The sequence below is a fragment of the Coturnix japonica genome, chromosome Z (assembly GCF_054131305.1).
Source record: "Coturnix japonica strain WE chromosome Z, WE-NBRP24, whole genome shotgun sequence".
NCBI classification, from domain to species: domain Eukaryota; kingdom Metazoa; phylum Chordata; class Aves; order Galliformes; family Phasianidae; genus Coturnix; species Coturnix japonica.
The window spans coordinates 63575336-63603294 of NC_140702.1; the positions used below are offsets into that span (position 1 = coordinate 63575336).

Here is a 27959-nt window from a genome sequence, read left to right on the forward strand (position 1 = left end):
ACAGACTGCGCAGGGAGTTGGAGTCATTGTCCCTGGAGCTGTTCAAGGAGCATGGAGACGTGGCACTGAGGGACATGGTTAGTAGGCACAGTGGAGATGGGCTGGTGGTCGGACTAGATGATCTTAGAAGTCTTTCCAACCTTAATGATTCAGTGATTCTATGAATACAATTTGAAAACACAGTCCTAATGCTGTGTTGTTGTACAGTTTTAATCTCATTGTCATGCACTTTGTAAACATAGGATAAATGTGTGACCATTTCCCAAAATCATTGCTTGCTCCAGGCTCTCCGTGATGCCTGAAGCCACCAAAATCACTCCACAGGCAGAAAGGTACTTGGGGCTGGGCTGCAGAATCACTACTTCCATCCAACTAAAGAAAACCATCTTTTTGAGAACTTAGAGAGAGCAATAATTGCACATTTCCTGACCCCAGCAGGGGCCTGGCAGCAAGCAGCCCATTTCAGCTGCTGACACTATGCACATCAGCTCTGCAGACTTGCCAGCTCCCTCTGCAAGATGGCTGTAAAGTGTACACATAATATCTGGCAATAATAATACAGGGAAAATGAAAAATGCCTCTCATTCATTGCAAACAAATGGGTACAGTGTGATCTCAGGCAAGCTTTCCTGAAGCAAGCAGCCTTCTGGATTAAAAAAGAAATGGGTAAAAAGCTGGTAGAAAGGGAGTGTGGGAGCCTGGAGGCCTTGACAGGAAATGTATGGGAACTGTTACTTCAAAGAGGAGAGAAGATGTCCAGGAAAAGAGCAAGTTCCCAAGCACAGCTTTTGCTTTTCATTGAGAGGAGCAAAGCTGTGCCCATGATCAGCACAGACCTCACAGAGTCTCTAGCAAGGCCCAGCACCGGGGCCAAGTTACCCACAGTGTTCATTTCTGGCATTTAAAGGCCTGGTGATGCTGCAGGGCTGGGAGACTTCAAGAATCAACCAGACTTTCACTTGTTTCTGCACCAAGGTTCCTCCTTTCAGAGGCTTTGCCCATCAGGGCCTGTGATACCAGCCCTTGAGGCCATCAGCATGAAGTGGTGTTGCTCAGCCTGAAGCAGTGCCTGCTATGGGTGTGCTGGCAGGGAAGCTGCTCAAGGAAAAGGCTCAGCAAACCAGGAAGAGAAATGTATGGCATTTATATCACTGCAAAGAGTGAAGAAGGTAGAGAGCATCATGTATGTGAGCCAATAAAAAACTTATGGCAGGTATGATTGTATATTCAATATGGGCTGTGTCTGGTTTGAAAGCTAAGGAACACTATTATGTGTGGGTAATAATTTAGTTCCCCTTTTAGCTTTGGCATACATGTATTTGTTTACACAATTCAAGAAAGTGACTTGAATTGATTTGTCTTGACTGCAGGACCTCAGTGAAAACGTAACAGATTTCAAAATGCTAAAATCAATAGCTGATCTTGTCCTCAAACCAACAGATCCATTCCAGCATCTCCATTGCCTATAGTCTAAGAGCAATAGGGCACTTCCCTGAAACTTTGCATGGAATAACAGTTGGCGGCAGTGTCACCTGTGCCTGGGCGGGAGACCTTTGGCTGGCAGCTCTTTTGCTTTCCCTTGTAAAAGCTCTGTTGTGTTTACTTCACTAAAGTTTAATTTGGCCATGATTTCATGGCTACTGAATTCACACTGCCCCCGGCCAACCCATAGAATAGCTAATGACTCAATAAAAATGAGTGACATCATAAACCCAATACAGTAACTATTCAGATACACACCGTGGTCTCCTTACATAACCACCTAATTTTAGCTGATGAGTGAACAACATACAGTACCATAGTGTATTATGAGCTCTGAATAACTGTCAAATATCCAGATGCTTTTTTCAAGGTTATTTTATTTTCCTGGTTTAAAATTATTTCCTTACGCAAATCTCAAGGTGTTATTTTTCCTACACCAAACCCTCTTTTCAAAATACGTTGAAGACTTCTGCCACCCCTGATCATCTTGACACATCATTAGCTGGCCATCAGAGCTGTAACAGCGCTCACAGCTCTCATGTACCGGCACAGGGACCTGGGTTCTTTTAATAGCCACAAGTCAGTCCTAAGAAACCAGTAAGTTGATAAAAGCCATAATTCAAGCTCCAAACCACCTTGTGTTCAAGTAAAGGCACCTGGTTTATTGAAAGAGTCTGATTCTTATAGCTTGAGAGAATATCGACAAGTACACATTTTAAGCAGATATATTCGTCTTTTTTTGACAGCAAAGAAAAACCTTCAGCAAAAGCATTGCAGGCCATTCCCAGCCACACAAACACAGGCACATTCAGTGACATTTGTAGATGCAGATCCCAGACTAAAGATAAATACATGGCTTAGAAGTGTGAGCTGTAACACTGCAATGTCCCTGAGACAGATTCTCCACTTTTGAGAAAGAAGGAAAAGAGCAGGGCACCTGTTTTGGCCATCCCATGTGCGATGTGTGGGCAGGATTAGGACAGGTGCCCTATGCACCCCGTGTACTCAGCACTGCACTGCCACACAACGCCAGCCACACAATCCCATGTGGTCTGCCTAGCCTTTCTCAAGCCTCTTGTCTGGTATCTTTACATAAGCATGCTAGTGAGAAGCCTAGCTATCTTTAAATAACTGGTTATGTCTACGGGGTCTTTCATCTAAATCATTTAAAGCACTGAATCTCCGTGTATTACTCAGAAGTCCCTGTGCCTGCATGAGTATATTGAAAAGAGTCTGATGGATTTATATGCAATTACAGAAAAGATTTGACACTATCTGCAAGGCTTGAACCTAGACATTTTATTAAAGAGCATTCAGAAGGAGTTGAAAATCCAGCTTCTCTTTTGTGATCCCCAGCCCTGATCATCCCCATCCCCACGCTGGACATTTGGCTTACCCTTCCTGCACACTCCTTCATCACCGTGCAGCTGGGAGAGCTGGCAATTAGTCTCGTCCCCTCGTGTAGTCAACAAGCTCACCTCTGAGATATGTTCACATTATGCTGGCACAGATTCACTTCTTCCACTTTGCATTGCTACAGCCTGCAGACAGAACCCCAGCCCAGCTTCCTGCCACAAAACTTGGGTGTCTTTCTGACAATTTCTGGAACAAACACATGAAAACCTGAAGCAACATCCTCTGCTGGCTAAAGTCAGTGCAGCTCCTTAGTGCTCATTCCCATTAGCAGAGGTGCTGGTTCCTGAGCTCCGTTTTGCCCTGTGCTGCTGGCACGATTCTGATCATGTTGTTGGCAGAAGTTACACAGACCACGTGGCACTGGAGCTGAATGTGTGCAGCTTGCAGGGTGCAGCTCCCCCCAGAAACATCCACCCTATTCCTAATGGCATTGTGACAATGAATAGTGAAATTTCTTCACATGGTAAAAACCGACTGTAATACTCCCAGTGAAAAATTCCACTTAACCTATAGATTAAAAACGAAACCAAAGTCCTGCCATCCAGGAATGCTGAGCAACACAGCGAGAATGCTGATCGTGCCTGGGGATGGGAGGCAGCCCAGTGGAGCTGCTGCCCTCTCAGGCATGTACCAAATGGTACAAGGGAAACAGCCAGGCATTGCTAAAGCAAGGCAATAGCAACAGAGACCCTGCAGGATTGCCACCCCCGCATTCATTCTTGCAGGCAGAGGGCCTGAGATTTTATATTCCAAGATTTTAATTTAAAAGGACTATCTGTTCAGTAATGAGCAGTACCAACATTGAGCTGGGGTGGCAGGGATCCAGATCCCTAAGGCTGTTCTCCTGCTGCATGCAGATCTGTGCACCAGGATGGAGCAGAGCTGAGATGCTACTGGACAAGGAGGACGTGCATTAGGGAGCGTGCAGCTCAGGATGCACCTCCAGGGAGCAATTTCACCTGGAGCTGCGGCACGATGTGCCCACCCTCTGTGGTGTGCAGATTGCTGTGACAAGCAAACAGCTGACAATGCAGTTACACAGCTCTGCAGCTCTAACACAAAACCACAGAAGTTGGTTTACAACCATGAGATAGGAGTATTTCCTTCATTCAGAAAGTTGCGTTAACAGACTTCCCAGCTGCACAACTCGGTAAGGATACCAATGGGATGCTGAAATAGCTGAACTGTATTCATGATTTGCCACTAATCTGACTTTGATTAACTCTCTCCATCTTGTATTTCTGTTTCTTCAATCCCATAGCAGAAGATGTTTTTCCCATTTAGACTCTCAGAGCAGATACCATCTCTGTTCTGAGAAGATCCTAAAAAGAATTATAAAAGAACCTAGACACTCTGGACATGGACAAGGATTCTTGCAGAACAGCAAAGAGGAAAGGCAGGAAGCAATGAAGGGATACTTGGTAGAATTTGATTGGATTGCCTCTGTTTCTTCCAGAAAAAAAACATTTAACAACTTACAAAACCATTTAAATCTCAGTTGTAGACTAGAGGAGGGCAGTATGCAGGACAGGAGAAACAGACAGAATATGTACCTCTTTGATACTTATCTCACTTCCAGACATAAAGCTTTCCTTTTTCTTTTCTTAAGTGTAAACATGAAGTTAAAAGCTAGTAAAAAATTAACGAAAGAATCCTACAAATGGACATTTTATGGGATCTCAAACAAAAAGGTTGTCACCTTGTGAAGGGCAAAATCTCTCCCTACGTTTGGGAATGCATCAACTATCATCTTCACTGAAAAACTTCTGCAGTCTTCCTTATATTACAGGATGATTTTATGTTTAGAAGTATTATGGATGTTTAGAAAGCATTATGGAAACTTTGAAAGTTTATTCATTAATTCCTCTGTGACTACAGTCTGAGATACACAGGCATCTCAAATGGACACTCAGCTTCACCTATCAAGAGCACAGGGAGCCCATCCGCCAGCCCCACTGCTCGAGGGGAGATGTCCCAAAAACTGCCATTGCAACAAGGCCCTACAAGCCTGAACTTCAGGGCTGAGAATGGGCACCGCAGGCTCTCAGTTCACCAGTTCCACCAAGGAGGCACTATTCAGCTCTATATCAGTATATCAGCCAGGCTTTCTCTTCTTTGTCTTGTTTTCTTTTTTCCCTTGTTTTCGTGTTGTAACTCTGTGGGGATCTCCAGTGCCTTGCTCCATCCTGCAGAGGGTTACCATCAGTGTTCTGTAACTCAGCAGGGGTGATGGGGAGTCACACCTCTCAGATTAAAATACTTACCAGAGCTTCTTCCACTTTTACGCTTTTTAGCTCTCACTCCCATTAGCCAAACTCAGATTTTGTTCCTCCTGGCCTCTAAATTTCACCTATGTAATTGTGGTATATGTTCCCCACAGTAACTGCTCATCCACGCAGTTAAGGCACTGAATTTCTTGAGATACACAGCATGTTACTCCGAGGCAAAACTCAAACATCAAGTCAATAAAAGAAGTATTATATATGTATACATACATGTGAATGCAAATTTTTGTCACAAAAAAAAAGACAAAGCAATCAAGGAAGGAAAAGATGAAGTCTCTTATCTACCTGAAACTTCCCTTGAAAGTGACAGGATTTTAAGGATGTAAAGTGAAGCAATCATGAGTATGAGCGAGTTTGTGGTTCTTTTTAGACTGAACTGCTGTTCTGGGAGTAAAGCTAAGTTTGCAGGACTGTAAGCAGAAAGCAGAGCTTTAACTTGCAGTAGGCATGCTGAGCATGCAGTCTGATAGCGATAGGCCAAGGAGGAATGGCTTTAAAACAAAAGAGGGAAGATTTAAATTAGATATTAGGAGGAAAATCTTTACTCAGCGGGCGGTGAGGTGCTGGCACTGCTGCCCAGAGAGCTGTGGTGCCCCATTGCTGGAGGTGCCCAAGGCTGGGTTGGATGGGGCCTGGGCAGTCTAAGCTGGTGGGGGCAGCCAGCACATGGCACAGGGGTGGAATGGGGTGTATTTAAGAAACCTTCTAACACAAGCTCTTCTATGATTCTGTGATCAACATCTGGTGCGAACAAAAGGAGACTCCTCTGTGCTGTGTTTATCAAGCAGATTTTCAGATAAGAATGATTCCCATCACTTTTGTCCTCATTAGTGGCTGGTAGGCACAGAGTGCAATAGTCCCAGTCTGGGTGTCACTCAAGCTCGTCACTCTGGAGCAATCCTAGTGGCATAAGCTCCACATTTTTTTGCTGCCATATCAGAGGAAATGCAGGAACGTGAATTGTCTTCTACCATCTCTGGTATAACTGAGAGCCCTCCTACTACATTGGAAAAAATGATCTGTGTTTTGAATTATTATGCTTTACAGATGTATTATCTTGCATTTGTCAGGGTGACTCCTTTCGTTATTTCCTGCCTCTCCTTTTTCAGTGGTGTTTGCAGTATTCATCCACATCATCTGCTAATTTCATTAGCATACTGCTTAATGATCTCGAAGGGGTTAGTTTAAAATATTAAATAGAGCCGGATGTAAACTCCTCATTCCTGCAGCATCCCACCAACCCCCTCCCACTCATCTCTGTACCCTTCCATTCATCAAGGCCTGTTTCTGTCTTCTGAAAGTCTGCAGGATTTCATATTGTGTTTGCATGACATGTCATTATCCTGAAAAAGTGCTGAATCATTGGTACTTAGTTGCTTAGTCTGTGGTTGCCACTGGCTTTCGATTGGTTGCTACACTGCGCCTTTGAGGACTGACTCGGATTTCTCTGTATCTTTACAACAATGACAGTTCTGACCCAGTTCTGTGATGAGTTAAGCAATGGGGGCACAGCTACAGACACTTTCTTGTTACAAACTCACTGGATGATACACCAAAATCAATAAATTACAGCAGTACATGCTATACTTGTGAGCTGGAAACTTTTCTAAAATGTTACAAAAATAAATTTATATTTTTATTAGCCAACAACTCAGTGACTTCATTAGAATACATATAAAGACACATTACGTTGTTATATGAATAACCAAGGTGATCCTAATGGAAAAAGCTGTAACAGCTTAGAGTCACCGTTGATAACACTGCTTGCAGAGGCTATTTTGAAGATGCTGACCTCTTTATTTGGAAGATTCCTGGTGTTAGCCTCTGCTTAGTCAGGTAATTTCAGTTGAAGGGCCAGTTGCAAGCTACACACGAATTTCATCACAAAGCTGCAACCTTGCTGATGCCACAAGTCATAGTGTTAGAAAATCAGAAGTTTGTTTTTTAGCTTTTATTAGAATCACATGTGAACTCCCAAGCTTCATACCTACTGTGGGAGCCCTTTTCTTGCATAAACACTGTGAACTTTGATTGCACTGTGCTAGAGATGCCAACAAGTAACAAAGGCAGCAAACTAAACAGAATAATATACACCCAGCCAGCAGAGAAAGGCTGTACTAATGCCTACAGCTTTATGTGGGCCAAAGAAGGATGCCAACAATATAGAGCTGGAAAAATAAGGAGTATCATTACAGGAAAAAAAACTCCACAGGGGTACGGTTAAAATTGTCATATACACAGTTCCTGGTAGGTGTCCTTCTCACTCATCTGCTGTCCCTCTCATGATACACAAGATGATGGCTACGGTCTGAGGGGCAATGGAGGAGATATCATGTTGCAGGAAGCTGTAAGCACCCCCAGCTCTTTCCCAGGAGATCAGTACTGCTGATGACAGTTGCTTACATTTTGCAAGACACACTAACATCTTCCTTTTCCTTTGTTTCTCTACAGCTCTATGTTACTACCAGATTTACTTTACATAGCCTGTTCAGTGCATTAGACACTTGATTTTTTCCCCTTTGCTATAAACCAACACACCCCACTCCTAACGTTGGTTCCTCTGTATGACCAACAACTGACTACTGACGGGGATAGCTGTGTGTCCACACGGCCTCTTTCATCTCCCCATGTCTGTACTTCGCTATGTTGCAAAGTAATTCCTGCATCATAAATAGCTCGTTCAACTCAGAATAACCATTTCTGATTACTACCTATCAGTTACAAAGCCACAAATTTCTGAATGTCATCTCCAAGCAATTAGAAGATTCTCAGAAGTAGTAGCTAACATGGATTGATTAAGGAAAAATCATGCTTGACCAACCTGGTAACCTTCTATGATGTCATCACCAGCTGGCCTAGATGTGGGGAGAACAGTGGATGCTGTTGTGTACCTTGACTTCAGCAAGGTGTTTGACACTGTCTCCCACAAGATCTTTGTGATGAAGTTTAGAAAGCATGGGATAGATGAGAGATGGACTGAGAATTAGGTGACCTTCAAGCTGAACGTTATGTACTCACCTACATTCTTAAGCCACAGTATTTGACTCTAGAGTCAAAGTCAGCACAGTGTAACTCCTGTGATCTTGACAAGCATTAGTATTGGGCTAGAAAAATAAGACAAAAATAATTATTTTTAAGCAAAAATTTCTAGAGGACAATGGTAGAACCGATGGTGAAGAGTAAAACAATACACAAAACATTGCTGCTTCAATTATGCTTGAAACTTGATCATATTTAGGGAACTCAATGTGTGGGCAGCGCAATCACCGCTGGCAAGGCATCAACAGATGTTATGGCAGTATCACAGCTTTCAGCAGCGTGAATTCTGTAATTCAGTCCTACAGTGGTAAATCAGCAGATGTATGCCCATAGGTGTACGGTTAGCCCTACTACTAACACATAGATCATATACGACTATAGCAGATCTTAATTTTAATTACAGAAGGAAAATTAAAGGAAGTGAGAATTTAAGATCAAAGCACCTATCTGGGACATGCTGGAAATATGTTCAGAATGTGGAGTACTGAAATGCTGAGCACAAGGATGTGTTGAGGTCTCCCACATCAAACACTGCTCATGTCAGAAAGATTCTGTCTGGACACAAAGGGACAGAGCCAATAAAGAAATCCTTAAAGCAAAGGACATCGGGGAAATTTCTAGGAAAGTCAGCTATTTTTCCAAACATTTCTGAGCAGATTTATTAGAAGCTTATGAACCCCAAGGAAAATTACTGAAGAAAAGCATTATTAAGAAAAACATTTCCTTTTCATACATGTGGGAAACCTTATGGATCTGCCACTAACGAGCAATTTCAGTTCTTCAGCTGAATGAGGAGAGAATACATTAATTATATTCCCCTGACAACTGGAAGCTGTAAAAAGCGGCAGGCATTTGGGAATCAAGAGAAAATGCAAAACAAACTTAACAATATGGAGGTATATTCTGAGAAATGCAATTAAACTTTGTACAAAGGACTAAATGCAACACTTAAAAATCATATGTATATGCTAGACTAGCTGGACAGCAACCCTACAGAAGAGGTTCTAGAGGCTGAGGGAAGATAAAGAACTGAACACAAATCAGTAACGCCGAGCTGCACAGGAATATGTAATGAGACATGCAAACATTTTTCCTGTTTACTCAGCTGTTCTAAAAAAGTAGCTTCATCTGAAATACTGAATATGTAGTGAGCAATACACTTCAAGAAGCATGTGGACAATCTGAACAAGACAGAGAAATGCAAGGAAATGGTAAGTCAGAAAACAGGCACAATAAAGGAAAGCTAAAAAATAAGAGGGGATTATAAAAATAAGAGGAGTAGACAGTAAAACTGAAATTTAATAAAAAGCTGCTGCAAAAGGGAAGATTATGCACTGACTTCCATGGCTGCTAGAAATGGGAGAGAAAATAGTGGAATTGTCACAAGCATGTTTATGAAAATTTTGTGCTGCTAAGAGAAATGAAGCATTGGAACAGATTGTTTAGGGAGATTGTAGAATCTCCACCATGAGAATGTTTAAGAGCTGATTCAATAAACTTGCCAGAACTGGTCCTGGGTTAAAGATGGTCTGCATAACTTCTCAAGGACCCATATACTTGAGTGCACCTACCACAGGTATTTATCTATTGCATCTATTATTCCACCACGTGTCAAGGGAAGACCAGCACCCACCTACAGGATTACATCTTTGAAAGACTAAGTCTCAAGTACTAGCTGTGACATATAATAGTCCTGTAGAAACACCATTATTCCTAAGGTTTAAACAACAACAAAAAAGATGTTGGCTATGCTTTCTGCACCAGTCTTCCTCTGAGTAATCTCTGAGAGTAAGATGAACATGCTACCTGACTATCAGCCATCAGAAAATATGAAGTCCCAAGCACCTCTACTAATGCATAGATTATGGAGATTCTAACAAGACGACCTTTGTATAGGACACTGCTGCCAAGTGTAAGACTGCCTGCACACCCTGATACCTCTGTATCTGTATGTAAGATGGGAAGCTTTTACAACCAAAGTGTGTTGTAACTATAATGATATGCTGCAGACAGGGAAATATCTTGCATTTCAGATTGTCCAGATTCTATGAAGCAATTAGTTACTGGTGTCCTGGAAGACAGAGAAAGGACATACTGTATACAAAATTATATTTAAAGTCATATTTAAATTATCTAAAACCTTTCCAGATTTAAAAACTGATGTAATAAGATGATTCCATGCTTCAGAGGCAGGCAAGCTGGACATCTTTGCTGTTCAGCTCCCTAACTCCTCATTTACATGTTTACAATTACATTCATGAATTGGTGCAACAGATGAGAAGAACTTGGGAATCAACAACAGAGGACAGAACCTCAAGAAGTTCTTGTCTGTTCATTTTTATTGACTCCAATTGTGTGGCTTTTGGTAAGTTCCCATTGCTGAGAGGCAGGCCTGGAGAAGATACATTTAACACAACCAAGAAACATGAGAGGGATTTTGCAATACTGTTGTGACCAATAGTCCACAATAAAGACATCAAATTTCAAATGATTCAGTATTAAATGGAGAGCTACAGATGTCTCAAGTTGGATACCCACAAAGTCATCAGAGGTCAAAGAAACGAATGGACAAAGATCCAGCCAAGAGGATGACAATTCTCAATAATGCCACTCATTGCAAAACACTCTTCAGGGTTCAGCAGAGATTGAACTGATAGGTTAAAGATCCATGATTTTTATTCCCATAAGAAATAAACTACAGCCCAACAGAGAAAAGCAGACACGTAAAAAAAACACTGAACTAGCCATATAAACAAATACAAAAAGCCAGAGGCCCTTGGGCATAAATTCACAGTTCTCACTAACAAACACACACACACTCAAAAAAAGATTAGCAAGTATAATCTTCAGTAAATAGTGGTCATAAGAAGAACCTGAGTAGAGAAGAACTAAGGTAACAATAAAGTAGTGGCAGACAGGGCGAGAAAGTGTTAGCATTCAACTACAGTCTACAGCTATCACCTGTTGCAGTAGTTGTTGAAAATAAGACATGTAAGCAATACGTGAGAGAGTGCAAGACCTCCATAGCAACAGCAACAATACAAAGAGGGAATGTGAATCTTGCCTGCCCACTATGTGGTGGGCTGCAATGATCTGGACAGAAAAATCTCGTGGACAGGCAAGTAGTACTGAATGAGACACTAGCTCAAATTAAATGCTGTAAGGAAACATATAGAAGCTGCACAGAATATGATGACAGATATTCACAGAAGACACCTCTGTAAGGACACCTATTATGAAAGCCAGAAAAACGGCAAGGAAACAGAGCCCTTGTTTCAGAAATATTAAAACCAAAGTCCGTCTAGTCTCTGGCTACATTAACACTCAATATGGACACAGAGGAGACCAAGATAACAACTTGGCAATGGCTGAGACCTAAGACTTGGGTAAAGTTTAAAAAAAAAACTTTAAAAAAAAAAAGGTTCATAAAAATAAACATAAGTACTGTTTCATGTTCCATTTCACATGCAGACTTGCATCTTTCAGTACTAATACTTAATCACGTTAATATTTTCCCTTGAACAGTTCAAAAAAGTTAGTCACAGCTTGTTATACCAAGTATGGTCAAGTAGAGTGTTCCTATCTCCTTCCCTACCACATTATCACTGAGCTGTTCAATATGAAAAACTGCTTTTAAAAATGCCTTAACATTTGTTTTGTTGGTGAACATGCTGCAGAGATCCCATATAAGGAATGCAGGAAACAAACTAAGCCAGGAATTAAAGAACAAGAATAAGTACAATTAGTTTTAAAACTTTTAAATAAACTTCTAACAGACATCATTTAAAATGTAAGGCTGCTAGAACAGTCACTCAAGACAATTGGGAAATTAATCACTGTAAGTAACAACAAAACCTTAAAAAATTCTTACAGAACTTCTGCAAGGCTCATTTGCAGGACTTGTTCTTCTAAGAATTAGGAAACAAGATATAGCTGAACTGAACAAATGACATAAAAGGAGAAGCTCCCCTCGAGCTCAGAGAGTTGTTACAGCATTCTTCCTCACCCACCTCTCCCTCCAGCTTTGCTCCTTACAAAGCCACATTGCCTCAGTAAACAACTTATAATAAGACAAATGCTGAACGGTTAGTACTCATCCTAAATCCATGCACATACTTTTACAAACATTTACAAATCTTATTCAACATTCTATTTTTAAAAAATTGATAACATTTTACCTTCTATTACATTATATTTATGAAAGAAAGATTTAAAGTAGCCATAAAAGAAACCATGTTGTTAAGTTGCTGAGGGGGACATCACACAGGAAGGCCTCTAGCAGCTCTAACAACTGCTGTTCTTCATCTGGCATTTCTTTTTCCTCCTCCATTTAATGCTTACCTAGGTATTAAGCCCATCATTTTGTATATCTCAACTGTAGCCGTGAACTAAGCACTTATTTGCTGTTCTAGATAAATGTGAACTATTTTTTTTGCAACAGACAAGGACAAGTTGTAGATCATTTAATGTGGTTCCGCTATTATCAAAACACTACACCAAATGAAAGCAGTGAAAACGTTTCCTTTTGGGAATGTTACAGCAATGCTCATGACACTCTTTGAGGTCAAGCTTACGTTTCTCTAATGTACAAAAATAATATGAGAAAAAGTCGAGCTTGAAAAAGAAAATCATACAATGAAATCGTGATGCAGAACAATGCTTTTTAAAAAAAAAAATCTAAGCTGTGCTGACAATATCAGGACCACATGCTCTGAGTTAGGAAGGTGATGAAGTGCTTGCTAAATATAGCCTTAAATTATGCTTTCAGAATCTATTCATAATCAAGAAAGCTTGATTTTGTATGATGTCTACTGCTCCGTGCTCTTAGTAGAAATGCAGAGCACTTGTTATTTTCCACACTATTGTAATCACAACACTTACTGTGTTGTATATTACTGTATAAATGTCTAAAACTAAGCCAGGTTCTCTAAAGCATATTAGTTTTAAATCTGTCCTTCACTTTATTCATTCTATGTTAATGCTGAACACACACTTAAAAAAACCCTACACTTTATAAAGGATAGTATCAGTTTGCAGAGAGTGTGAGCTAAGGTATACATAATTCAGGCATACAACAATATCTTCCTCTCTATCTATATACATTAATATACAAAGAGCTCTCAATAAAAACACAGCTCAGCTCTATCCTGTTCTAATCAATACAAACTAATAGAGATAAGAAGGCCTGAAAAGAATCAGCTAGACAACAAACTTGCAGTGTTTTTATTGAAGCATAACATATGGCTGTCCATTCCTATTCCACATTTTTTGAAAAATGAAAGCCATATAAAGCAGTAGTGTGGGACACTACACATACATAACAGGGATGCAAGGTATGTAGGAATAAACACTAGAAAAATTTCTACAGGATTATTTAAGATTTATTAATGTGAGTTCTGTTTATTTGTGGTAACATCAGATCTTACTAGAAAAAATGAAAGGAAGCCTGAGATACTGTATTATTTTATTTATATACTTAAAATCATTGAACACTGTCATGACACAGCATTAGTAAAGTTTGCAATAAAAAGAAGCATTTGGCAAAATAAGGAAGTCACTAGAGTTCTATTGAAAATTATAAAGGGAATATTTTTTACTTAAATCACAGCATTAAATAACAAATTGGGAGGAGCTCTCCTTTGCAGCATACACTTCATTCTTTATTACAAAATTCAGATGTGATGACAATCCATTATAATACAGTTCCTTTCACACTGCAGGAGATTTATGAACTGAAGTAATTTATGCTTTCAAATTTTGATCCACTACGCAAAACATAGAAATAAATGCTACAGTTTATTTCAAAAGCTCCTTTGTTATTCCTTACACCAAACTCCTCAAATTTTACGTTTTTTCCACTCTGGCTTGTCTGTTTCATCATCTTCTGGTTCCACTTCTGCAAAAACTGTTTTTGGTTGTGTTCTAAAAAATATTAAAAAGAATTGAAACAATGGTCAGACTGCAATTCTTTATCAGAAACTGCATTAGACATACATTAGGCACAAATGATATCCTTTAAAGAAAAATACCCTAGAGTTGGCTGGTTTTCCCATCAATTGACTTTCTAAGATGAGCAGAAGGCACAGCTTTCAGGAAGAGTATGAAGAGCAACGTAATAAGCACATATCTTCTGCAAGTAAGTTCTCATCAGCTCATAATCACTGTCTGTGTGTTCCATAAATAGAATTATAATAGATGAGAAGAACAAGTCAATTTAACATAACACTAGAAAACTGTAGCTTCGGGTCTCATTCCATTATTCAGAAAAAGAAACCTCCATTTTGATACCCTGTAGCATTACAAGAGCCAATAAGCAAGAGCAAAACAGCATGGTTTCTGGCTTAGTTTGTGCATGAAAAAACAGCTTCTCCTCTAGAGACTTTATCCAGCACTACTGTAACATAATAAAACTAATGATCTTCATATGAGAACACAGTGTATCCTGCAGTCAAGCTTGATGGTACCTATTCCTCCAATGTTTACCTGTATTTTAAATAACACTTACACGCTATAAAAATAATTATTCATTACTTTGAAAATGAACAAAGTAACAAGCAGCATTTCAACAAACTGTTTGGACATTCAGTTCCCATGTTTTACACTTTAATTACTGCATGGCACCCACTTCCAACCTAATTCTTAGCACAATTAACGTCTAGCTGAAACTAATAGATTTCTGAAGTTGGCTGTGCTCAACGTCTCATTACATCAGTGACATGACAAAATACACAGCACACCCAAGGCAGTCATCAGCTTATTAGTGTATTACCTAGTGTTTTCACAGTAGTTTGAGGATCTGAAGCACTAAATATTGGTACAACAACTGTTATTTGGCACACTGACAAGACATTGACCATAAGAAATAGGATTCTTCAGTTGTTAAATATACAACATAAGATACAAAGTCATCAAAACCAGTCAGAGATTATTTTTTTTATACGTGGGATCTTTCTATTGGCCTGTCTCCTCTGTCTTCCAAAGGTTACTACACTACACTTGATCTTAGCCAAAAAGCAAGGATGTTCCAGAGATGGTCCAATAGAGGACCTCTCTATCAGTACATTGTCCCCACAGTTATATAAATTTTACTTAGCCAATCACTGAAAGAGGATTTTTTTTTAATCAACACTGATTCCAAAACAGCCAACGAGAATGAAGGCTTCATTGGCACAAATAATGAATTCCACTGTCTGCTTAGGAAATGGAATGTATGAAATCTTCTGTCTCTCATTTGTTCAAAACCTGTTGACAACAGCTTATTTAGCACATTTTAGAAGTGTGCCTTCCTTTTATCACAGCAACCAAAAGAAAGCTACCTAAATTTAGGAACCTAAAGGTACCAGAACTGAGATGTCTGTTAGTACGTCACAACTAACCAAATGCAAATCGATCACTTCTGACCATGACATTTTCAACTGTCACAATTTTTATCAGAAATTTCCACTCAAGAAGAATTACACAATTTGTGAAATGAACATCAGAAGGTATGTAATTTCTGTGATGGAAGAGGCACTGCGAATAATTACAGATGTCAGGAAACGTCAGTAAGGTGCTCAGAATCCAATAAGAATGTGGCCGAGGGGGGAGACTGTAGCATAACGCAGTGGTAACTATCTCAAGAAAAAATATAAGGAGAAAATCAAGCCTGCTTGCTATCTCATTTTTGAAAATTAGCATGAAATGGCTGAAGCCTCAGCTCAGCTGCAGTGTGAGCTCTTCAACCCCCACAAGTTTTATAGCAGCAACTGGGATACTTAAAACACCTGACTGATTTAAAGGCATAAGCACTAAAAACACTCTTTGTTACAGAATTATCAACAGTGACCACTTATTTTAAACACACATTGTTTTGCTTACTAATTGCACTGGAGATTGCCAGTGAAGCAGCTACATGATTAGTATTTATACAAAAATCATCACAACAGGTTTAATACTTCACAATGTTTTCATTCCTGAGACAGATAATATCTTGGAAAGCTGTGTTATTTTTCTCCATCAACTCCCTTATCAATTTTATTTATCTTTGTCCCTGAGAACCACAAAATCAAACACAGAACAGCCTAGTTTGAAAAGAACCTCAAAACACCAGGTTCAATATTTTCTGGGGAAAGAAAGCCTAGATGAGGTAATTTAGCAGCCAAGATGAGGTTATTTAGCAGCCAGTCCTTTCACATTTTGAAAACTTTATGTGATGGGGATTCTACCATGTCTCCTCTTCATCTTCAAGAAGTCCTGGTCACCAGAAGAGATTCCTGATGACTCAAAAGGGCAAGTTACTCACTTTCATAACAGGTATAAGGAAATTTTGTGGAATAACAGCTCTGTCTACTTAACCTCTCACTCTGAGAACACTACGAAACAAATCCTCACAGAAGCCATTTCTAGGTGCAAGAAGGCCAGTAAGGTAATAAGGAACAGCCAGCACAGATTTAGCAAAGCATGCCGCCCCTGACTAACCTGACTATCTTAATAGAGACAGTTGTAAGAGATTCCATAAAATTCCTCTTTATTCAGCATTTGTGAAATGACATCTGAATTAGAATAGCTACTTTTGGGCTCTATAGCATAAGAGACAGTGGTGGCCATCATATTGGTTACAATGGAAATATACTGCCAAGACAGTTAGGGGACTGGAGTACACCATGTATGAAAAGGATCTAAGCAAAGTGTGTTCCTTTAGCCTTAGCACAGAAGGCTAAAAAGGTATTCCATAGCTACCTACAACTACATTGCAAAATCATGAGAGGCTACAGAGAAGATGGACTACGAATCTTCTTGAAGCTGCAGCTACAAGACAAGGGAGAACAGAACATTTGGAACATGGAAAATATTAGTTAGATAGAAGTAGTTTTATTTTCTTTTACTACGAGGGTGGTCAAATGCTAGAACAAACTGCCCAGGAAGGTTGCTGAATCTCCATCCGTGAGGACATTCAATCTCAGCTGGGTACATTCTTGAGCAACCTGATCTAATTGGACCTGAATAACCTAATCTAAGTGAAAAAGCTTTCAGCAGCAGGTTGGACTGGACGATCTCCAGAGGTCCCTTCCTACCTACATTATTCTATGATCACGTAATTCCACATGATTGTCAGAAGAAACTAGTATCTCATACACCGATAAAGGCATTCCTATCGTCAGTTGCATCATAAGGCTGTAATCAAAAATGGTAAAATAAACTAAGAGAATTCATTCTTACTAGACTTGTTAGGATTTTCTGTGGACTTCCTAGACTGCTCTTTTCTTCTCTGTTTTGCACAGAAACTTAAAAAAAAAATAAAAAATTAAAAAAAAAAAAAAAATCGGTGTCCACGCAGACCTCTCCAGAGACACTACAATCCTTCTGGTTACAGTGCTGTCTCACTTAGTTGCTTTTTACAGATGCTTGTAAAAGTAGCTCATTGACATCAGTGATTCGCAAAGTTACAGCTAAAAACAAAACACTGCTACATCTAAACCAGCTGGAAAAGACAACTGCATACCACAGCATGTGACTGCTGTCACAGTAACTTTTAAAGTTAGAGTTTATTTTGCACTGAAACAAATTAAAGACTTTCAAGCATGCCTGGAAATCAGAATCCTGTCTCAGAATCCTGTCGAATAGGCTACTTTCAGACAGGCAAGAACCTTTAAGCATGAGGCACCTTTGTGTTCAGTATCTCTAGAAGTAGCCAGACTCTTCTAAGTGACTTCCCCCTCAAAGTTAACAATCTCCAAAAAAAGATTTAGCTTAAACATACCAATGTGTCAGCAAAATCACTGTTCTAAAACATTCTGTTCGGTCCTGCTTTTTCAGTTAAGGATACTACATGATCCACAATATGACTAACACTTTACACCCTCAGAAAGGAAAGGAACACTAAATACAGTGTGGCCAGAAGCTGCTGCTTCAAGTTGTTCCCTTTTGCCTGTGGCAAACAGCAATGACAAGACAGCAAAATAGGAGCAACATCTCTGTAATGTAAGATATTTTCTAAGAGCTGTGGTCTCTCTTGATGCAGAAGGAAACTTCACCCTGATCTTTCCTACACAGTACAGAAGAAAGATACATCTGGGCCTGATTAGCCCCTCAGCTACAACGCTTAGCAATTTATACTGATCCTTCAGAGGGACATCTGAAGTCCTTACAGTATCTCTGTACAGCTGTGTTAAAACAAACAGCTCACAAAGAATGTAATTTTCAAACATTTACAACTGATGCCTCAAGTTCTTTTCCTGTAGTTCTTTAGTTGAAATCTTCAATCTGTCCTTCCTTACCATTCACTCCAATGGAAAAATTCATGCCAAGGTCTCAAACAAGCTTTTTCCCGAAAAACCTCAAGTTTTTTTGTTTTTGTTTTTGTGGGTTGTTTTTTTTTTGTTTGTTTTTTTGTTTTAATTGTTCCATCCAGACTTTTCCTGCTGTTGTTCTCATCTCTTTTGACACTTTATTCACATTGGCCTTCTGTGATATGTCATCTTCTGATTCCATTTGTACTACCCTTTTTCCCTAGTATCCTCTCAGCAGCATGTGTTATTTTCACCCTTCCTTTTGCCATTTATGTATTTTCTCTCCTTTTCTGGCTGAAATTATAAGACAAACAAAACGGCCATGCTAATAATAACAATCTTGAAAATAAATTCAGGTGATAAATAATGCAAATATTTGGTTTCTAGAACAGATTAGGCACCTTTAAAAAAAGGATTTTTATTTTTATATACAATGTATATACTAACAGCAAAAGTTATGCCTCAGGTACTGATCAAATTTTCTATATGAAAACACAATTAAAGAAATTACATGGCTTAAAATGTTATTTGGCTTAGAGTGACCCAATCACTTAGAATTAGGATCATATGAACTCTAACCCAGGCACCACAATCAGAGAGCTATAAAAACTTATCAGTAAGAAAATTAATGTTTCTTAGTCTTCTTTGACTAACATTACTTTGCAGCAACCTCTAAGGAAAACAAGCATCTATTCCTTAGATGTTTTCTTAAGAAGGAAAATTGAAGACTAGGTGAATAACCACCCCTGAGATAACAAAAATAAAAGCCGTATCAAACAAGAGCTATCTGAGGTGAATGCTTTTATACCCACATTTAAATTAAAGTTAACACAGAAATGTGGAAAAACTGCTAGCAAAGAAATAAAGTAGTGAAAAGAACACACACCACTGAAAAAATGAAACACACTGATTGCGTTTCCAAGGTCTCAAGGCAGCATGTCATTTTAAATAGACATCAGAATATCACCTTTCATAATTCTCAAATGTATCTTGCACTATAAAGGAAGCACCAAACCTAACTAAAGGACACAGATTCTCTGAGTAAGTCTCTATACTGCTTACTATTATGAACCCTGATCTTAACAGGGTGTCTAGGGAAAAACAATACTGTATTTTGTGCTAATTTACATCTATTATTTCTATTTCAATAAAACACACATCTTTTAAGAAGGTCTCTAAAACGCTTCATGCCAGGTAAATGTGCACTCCCTATAAAGTCACATATTGGATGTATTAATGCAGCCCTCTGTATTATGCATGTGTTCAGGTAAGCAGCTAATGAATCTATGACTGTCATTGGTCTGCAGCTGCTAACACAAACCTCCATTTCTGAAAGTTAGGACATAAAAAACTGTAAAGTTTTTGCATTTCAGCATCATAACTTCATATAAATAATAATAAATAGTAATTATAAAGAATAATAAGAATGAAGCTTTAAAAAGCTCTTTGCATGGGGTACATCTTGAAGTCCACATTCTAAAGAAGGATAGCAGCAATTTCCTTGGCATGAGATTTATCAACTGACAAAACTGTCAAGGCAGCATGCTGTTGGCTGCAGCCCAACTCCCCCACATACGTATCACCTTCTGGTGTGTAAGTTAATAGCAGTCTGGACTTGCATCCTCCCTATTTCTCAGCCAGCTCTCTTCTTCCCCTGCAGCTACATCTTTTAACAAGAAACCATAATGAGATCCACCCACCTGACACAGTAAGCCTTCTGTAATACAGCTATGTTTTTAAACTTTTATGTCTACTACATTGCAGGTGTCGGAGGTGAAACTCAATATACAACTGATGAAGTTACTTAGCCAAAAATATAACAAGGTATCTACCTGATGGAATGAGCGATTGTGTCTACTGCTGAGAACAAACAGTTGCATGTTCTAAATAAAAACAGGTACCCACACATTCAAAGTAAATTTAATCCCTAGGAAACATTAACCCTCAAGCAATTAAAAATCAACAGTTGACATTACAACTGTTACAGAATTAGCCTTTCAAACATCTTTCTTTGACTTCATACAAGGATGGCATTATAGAATGCACTGATTTGATGTACATCAGAACAATGCCATATGTACTAATTATCTAGTCAAAGCCAGAGTAGGCACTAATGTTCTCACTAATGTTCTCAAACTCCTTTGGAAAAGGTGTTATGGGTCAAGTTAGGAAATAATTCATTATGTCACTGCTAGAAAGAGCCATGATTCTTATTACATTCTAACTTTCTGGAAATATGTGATATTTTTTCATTAAGGAGCTACAGAAGTAATAACGAAAGTACAGTAAGTAAAGTACAAGTGAAAATATTGCCTCAATGGGCTGCTAATAAAAAAATCCAGTCTGTTACTGGCTCTGCCTGTTTTGTGAAGACTACTCCATCTTTTCACAACCTTTCCCTATTGATTTTGAAGATACTATTTATTCTAGGCAGATTACTTTGTGCAATAAAAACCAGCAGTGACTACAACAAAATGTTCAAATATTTGTAATTTTAAGTGGCCTTTCCTTCTCCTTAGTATGAAATGCATTTATTCACTGCGTATTTTTACACTATCAAAAATGTATTTTTTAATGGTTTGAATTGTATTAATTCTTAGAAAATAAATAAATATTTGATAGAAGTCACTAAGGACAGATATTGCAGTTTTCAGTGTAAAGAGGATACTTTACAACCAAGTTAAACGAAGCAGTAGGCAGGTCCCAGTGCATGAAAAATCCAAGTAATCAACATCTAAGAAACTGTTTAGGATACACTGCCATAAAACCAAACAAATATTTTTGAAGGTTTAATCTAAGCCTCAGTCAGGGCCAGAAGGGCACAGTGGAAACTACCATGCTGGACTCTGTCAGTTGGACAGTAAATTACTAAAAGGCATATTACCTTTTAAAATCGGTTTCTGATGCTTAGCTCTAGAAGACTTGTGAATTCAGAAAGCTTTAAAATTATTTCCTAGCACTGACAGGCAAATTTTAAAAACGGAAATATCAATTTTTAGTAATTTAAGCTCCTGGAAATTCTTATCTACATGTAAGAGCATGATATATTCTTGGTTTACATATTAATGGCAAAAAGCCAGAAAGGCAAAGGATACTGTTAAAAATGTGTCTTCTGTTTTTACTAAACTCCCAGTGGCCTCCAGAAATATGACTTGTACTTTTAATTGCTTCCTTACTTAGCATATGCTGGAGCAACCCAGTATGGATTCTCCTCCGCTTCCTTTGCATGACGTAAAATAGCCTCTCGAGGATTGCTATCATCTGTCTTATCCAGCGCAATATTCTTGACTATGTATGATGACAAGGTACCTCCATGAGTTCCAACACGGCCACCACGACCTATTGCAATAAAAAAAGATAAATTAATATTTTAAAGAAAAACATTCTAGCAGTAGATGAATGTATAATGTCTGCTATAGTGATCTGATATGAAGAAGATAAGATTACAGAAAGAGCTTAATTCAGAACTGCATTCACTTAAATGTTTTACTGATTACACAAAGTAAGTAATTGTGACTATTAATTTATTTTAGGTAAGTACTCCAATCAAAGAGCAATGTCTTACAGTACTGGACACTGCCCACACATACAGCAGTCCCTCACTAGAAATATTTGAATTCAAATCCAAAAAAGCTTAGAATATCGGAAACGGCCTTCCTTCAAGAACAACCAGTCTATCCATCCACTTATCACCAATACTTCCCCACTAAACCATGTTCCCTATTATAATGTCTAAACATTGGTTGAACACCTCCAGGGACAGTGACCCCATTTCCTAGGAAGCCTGTTCCAGTGCCTGACCACTCTTCTACATAAGAAGCTTTTCCTAACATCCAACCTGAATCTCCTCTGCCACAACCTGACATCATTCCCTCTATTTGAACTGCTAGTTATGCAGAAGAAGAGGCCAACACCCACTTCAGCGCAACATCCTTTCAGGTAGCTGCAGAGAGGGATAAGGTCTCCCCTGAACCTCCTCTTGTCTAGACTAAATAAGCCCAGTTTTCTCAGCCACTACTCACAAGACTTCCCATCAGCTTGTCCAGAACCCTCTTTAGGGCCTTCGTACCCCAAGGCTGATTGATACTTCCTGTCAACTTGGTGTCATCTGCAAACTTACTGAGGGTGCACTCAGTCCACTAATCCAGGTCATCAGTAACAATATCAAACAGGACAGGCCCCAGTGCCGACACCTGGGAAACACCACTTGTGATTGGTTGCCATCTGGATTTAACTCCATTCACCATCACTCTGTGGGCTTGGCCCTCCAGCCACTTCTTTACCTAATAAGGAGTGTACCTGTCCAAGCCATGGGCTGCCAGCTTCTCCACTACAATACTGTGGGAGACAGTGTCAAAGTCTTTGCTGAAGTCTAGGTTGACTACATCAACAGCTTTTTCCTCATCCACCAGGTGGATCACTCTATCACAGAAATAGATCAGGTTGGTTATGCAGTATCTGCCTTTCATGAATACATGCTGGCTGGGTCTGATCCCCAGGTTGTCCCATAAATCCTATGTGACCTCAATCAAGGAAGTCAGAACTCAAACATGACAGCCTCTTTGGCACAGGACAGTATGAAGTGATTACGTGTAGATTACCAGGTCCTGCTACTGGAGGTTCTGGTTTGTGAGACTTCATTGGGTCCAACCTATCCTTCTCCAGCTGCTTCCTGGTGCTTCGCTGTCGTGGTTCACGGAACATTGGAAGTGCATGAGCTAAAAAGTCAAAGTTTGAAGAAAAACAAACGTTAGAAATTCCATTATCTTCTTAAGATTTTAATAATGATGGTGAAAACTGTGATTTGTCCATAGAATGTGAATGGCAGCACAAGCAGTCTCCCAAGCCATGATCTAATGAGTTGCATTTGGGTAGGCTTTTTTGCAATAAATTTTGTATTTTTCAAACAAGGAAGTAGCCAAATTTCAAGGGTGCCTTCAGGAACCAGTATTTCATGTGAATATGTATTTCATATGATTGCATTGCTTATGTGAACATAATTTAATCCTCTGACATTCAGTTCACATAAGCATTGTGACCAATTGGTTGCCTTTTTTTCTGCACTTTCAGTTTTTCTACAGGTCCCCAGTAATCCAGCATCAAGAACACTCTAGATGCGCTTTTGGATCTGAGAGAGAAAAGGAATCCCCTTGATGATCCATGATGTTTTTTCATACAAAGTCATGCTCAATTTTTGATTAAGTTACAGCACTAATCAAGGTTGGAAGAACACCCGAGAGTTTGGATAAATTATCAAGACTTAAAAAATTCTCTTTCTTCAGCAAACTGCAACATCTTCACTCACTGTATTTTAAATGTACACTATTTCTGTCTGCTCAGAAAAACTACACTCAACAGCAAAAGAGGAACACAACGTCAAGGGACATAGTTTTCTCATGGTGAGGCTTAGCTTTCATACTCCAGTGTGCTGATAGCTGGTATTTCCCAAAATGTTGGAAACTGTGTTGGGGTCAAAAGACTCAATAAAGACTAAAACCAAACAAACAAAATCTTAAATGTGGTGAAATTAGCTCTATATTTAATTATATAGATAGGAAAGTGGCATTCAGAGACCTATCAGATTACTTCCAGAAGCTTGCTAAATTTATCAGATGATGTAAAGTCAGTCTTATGAAACAGCAGTATAAGTTAGAGAATAATATTTAGGTTTTATTTTTATGGATTTCATGATGGATGACAGCAAATTGTTCCTGGCACGTCAAAGCAGTGTATTTGATTGGTTTGCATTGAGTAGCTAAAGAGTCGAGGCTGTCCAAGGGAAACTCAAGCTGCATATTCCTATATTTTAAAATTAATACAGAATTCTCCAAAAACATTCTTGCATTTTAAACAGGTATTGTAGGAAATTCTGAGACTAAGAAGCATCCACAATTAAAAATAGACAAACAAAACAAAACAAAACAAAACAAAAACAAAAGCAACAAAAAAAAAACCACCACAAGTACAGGAGGAAGAAATTGCAGTTAGTTCACTTTGGAAAGGATTTCAGAGATTGCCAGTTCTTTCCAGTTCCACCTGTAATCTCAGAAGAAGCCAATATAACCTCTGAAAAGTTTCATAAATATACAACAAATTTAAAAACATGTAAAGCAAATTTGTACAGCCAGCTCACTACCAGCTCAGAAACATCTTTACTGCTTTGTTTTATATGAAAATATCCTTATATAATTTCAAAATGAGAGCCAAAATCACTCAGTCTACTAGTCCCCTTGTAAAATTTGCCCTTGGGAAAAAGCAGGTCATTAAAATTTTCACAGTAACAATAACAATTTCTAAAGCCATCAGTGAGTCATATTACATAAGTATAACCACTTAAGCTGGAAAAACATTTTAACTACTTAAAAACCCATATACTTCTAGGCAAGGTCCAAACCTTAAAAGATCAATAGGAATTTGCTCAACACCAATCCTCACATCTGTGATTTTGCCACTGGTACTTGTTCACATTACCAAGTGGTAAAAGGCATACTCACCAATTTACTTACGTAAAACTGAAGATTCAAGAAAGGATGAAAATAATCTCAGATCTTTCGATCATAAGTCCCCTAAGTCCTATCAATGCACCATAATCTAGACTACAACCATTGTTACAGGTCATTCCAGATACATACCTTTCCAGATTTGCAGGGCTATAAATAAATTTGTATGAAGCACCCAAAGATTCAGGAATGATTGCAGGTTTTTAATACAATACTAAATCATCTGGAAATAAATGATACCTGAGAAAGAGTTAAGGATGCTCAGATAAAAAGAAGTTTAAATTCCTTACGTGTTATAATGTAATCCTGTGTAAGAGTCTCAGCTTGTCTCTCTTTCCTTTTTGTTTTGACCACACATAATTTTGCTCCCCTGAAAGAAAACATAGAGCAGCACAGTTGGTCTGTTTATGTCAAGCAGAAGCCATTTTTTATTCAAGACATATTCACCACTAAATCATATGTAATTTAAATTATTCATAACCGTGTATATCTTGGTATGTCCATGCAGATGTGAAGGGGGATAAAAAGATGAAGTTTCTGTTTCAGATCAGTTTACATGACATGTGGAAGTAAGGACATAAGTCTCCTATCATGTCATTGTACACACTACTTGAAGAATGCACACAGAAAGTGACCCTTTCCAAACACAGACAATGTTTTGCTCCTTGTACCTCTCCTAAGTAGCACAGGTAGTAGTTATTTATAAATAGAGTTGTTTGTAACACTACAGGGGGAAAACCTGCACAAGTCTGATAACAACAAGACTAATTTAAACTGGTGGTACTTCCCTTATTACTGCTAACTATCAGAAATCAAAAGGGTACAAAATTGAGCTAAGATTTTTGTAGTCTGTATACAAGAGGCTTGGTGCTACATCTGGGACAAATGAGAGGTCCAAACAATGATGACATAATTTCCTTCTCTCCTCTAAATTGATAAGAAACAGAAAAATAACACTTCTTTCTGCCAATCTTATATACAAGAATTTAATATTCAAGTGTCCAGGTCATTGTAAGAATCTTGGAATCTTGAACTGCAAAAGAGAATATTTCTGCATGTAAAACAAAGATGAGGGCATATAAGGGAACTAAACTTTTTACTGTGACAATAGTCATTCCACTCAGAATATATGAAACACACATTTTTCCCCCGCTGATAAGGAAGGAAGTTCTCTAGCCAATCCAGATGGTAAAAGCAAGGTAATTGCTGAAGTATTTATAGACTAGTTAAATCCTCTTCTATTCATTCTAGACTGACAAATCACCTTCTGATTAATCACTACCACCTTTCATTAGATGCAGGCAAAATCCACATCTGACAGGAGGGGGTGGTGGAGATGAGGTTTCAAATAAGGCCTTCCACCACTACTTCACATACTCTGAAGTTTAATCTAATACTTCTAAACAACGTTTTTATTACAAAAATAAAATGAAATATGATATTAAAAAGAAGACTAAACATAGTAAGCAGACTTTCAAGAACACCATATCAGCAGCCCTCAACTGCTCAACTTGAGGTAAAGGTCTCAAGTTGCACCAGGGGAGTTTTAGATTGGATAGCAGGAAAAACTGAAAGAATGATACTGCACGGGAACAGGTTGCCCAGGGAAGTGGTGGAGTCACCACCCCCAGAGGTGTTCAAGAAACTTGGAGATGCGACACTTAGGGATGTGGTTTAATCAATGTGGTGGTGATGAGCTGATGATGGTTAGACCTGATGACCTTAGAGGTCTTTTCCAACCTTGATGATTGTAAGATTTTGTGAAATGAAAGGCTGGTTATTCTTACAGCAGATTTCACACCATTTCAAAATGCATGTGCTTATAAATTCAGATAGACAGACCTGTCATCGTACAGCATCATTAAGACTGTGAAAGAAAATGGACAGCTTTTGAAAAGCAAGTTTTGTTTTTTTTCTTCATTACTGTATCTAAACAAGTAAAACTCTGTAAAACAAACACTACTAAATATTTTTTTTCTCATCTCTTAACATAATCATAGAATCAGGCCAAATCTGAGGGGAAAAAAAGTTCTCAACTGTTAACCACTATTATGTACCTCTGGCTTTTGACAGGATCATAGTACACTTTGGCCAGTCCATTGCCCGTACCAACCATGATCTGGTTCAACTTTGGATGCCAAAGGCAACGCACAACACTCTGAAATAAAGCAAGATATTAACTGTTAGTCATTCACTTAGATTTTAGCACTAATACTCATGCAGTCAAATAACTGATCCTACACTGTCGTAAACACAAACTTGAAGACATGAACAAATAAAGGTCTTCTCCAGAGTTCAATGCACTGTAAAAGGAGAGAGAACATACAGATGCAGAAGAGAACATACAGAAGTACAAATGAGTGGAAATGAGAAAAATGGTGGTTTCCACTGGAGTTCTGCTCCACAGTCTCTGTGGGCATAATGGAAATAAGAAACTGAAGAGGGATTTGAAAGAAAACAATGAAGTCCTTTAGATATAACAGTGTAGGCCGTCATGACACTTGCATTTTTCTATATAATTCTTAATTCTTCCACCCTCTTCCTTACTTTATGTGTTTTCCCCATCTTCTCACACTCAAGCTTTCTCATACAGTGTTGACCTCTCATTCACTGACTGAAGACAGACTATAGAGTAGCTGATTTTCACTTTTGATTCTTTTTCCTTAAACAACACCCAGAAAAGGTTAGTAATTGAAGCCTTTGTCTCACAGCTCTGTCATCCTTCTAATCTGCACAGAAACTCAGATATTGTAAGTACTGTTGCTTTATACAACAGCATCGTTCTCCATCTGACTGATCTCTGTACTCAATCAACACAGAAAGTCTGCAAGTCCAGCCTGACTTGAGCAGTCACAAATATTGCATGTGCATCTAATTGAAAGAGGAAAAAAAAAAAAACCAAAAAAAAAAACCACCAAACCAAAACAAAAAAAACCCAACTCATTAACTATCTTCAAGACTAGAAAAGA

The 27959-nt window shown here is 38.7% G+C and overlaps 1 protein-coding gene across 2 annotated transcripts in view; it reads right to left on the reverse strand.

Annotated features, from left to right (window-relative positions):
• Positions 1 to 13669: 13669 nt before the first annotated feature.
• The window catches only part of WDR70 (WD repeat domain 70), a 122357-nt gene continuing 108067 nt past the window's right edge, over positions 13670 to 27959 (reverse strand). For both annotated transcript variants that reach the window (XM_015848477.3, XM_015848476.3), the window contains 5 exons: positions 27048 to 27148; positions 25281 to 25360; positions 23092 to 23208; positions 21667 to 21829; positions 13670 to 14144 (listed from right to left, as the gene is read on the reverse strand). In XM_015848477.3, the coding sequence (XP_015703963.3) occupies positions 14060 to 14144; positions 21667 to 21829; positions 23092 to 23208; positions 25281 to 25360; positions 27048 to 27148 (546 nt within the window). In that variant the 3' untranslated portion in view covers positions 13670 to 14059. The remainder of the gene's footprint in view (positions 14145 to 21666; positions 21830 to 23091; positions 23209 to 25280; positions 25361 to 27047; positions 27149 to 27959) is intronic.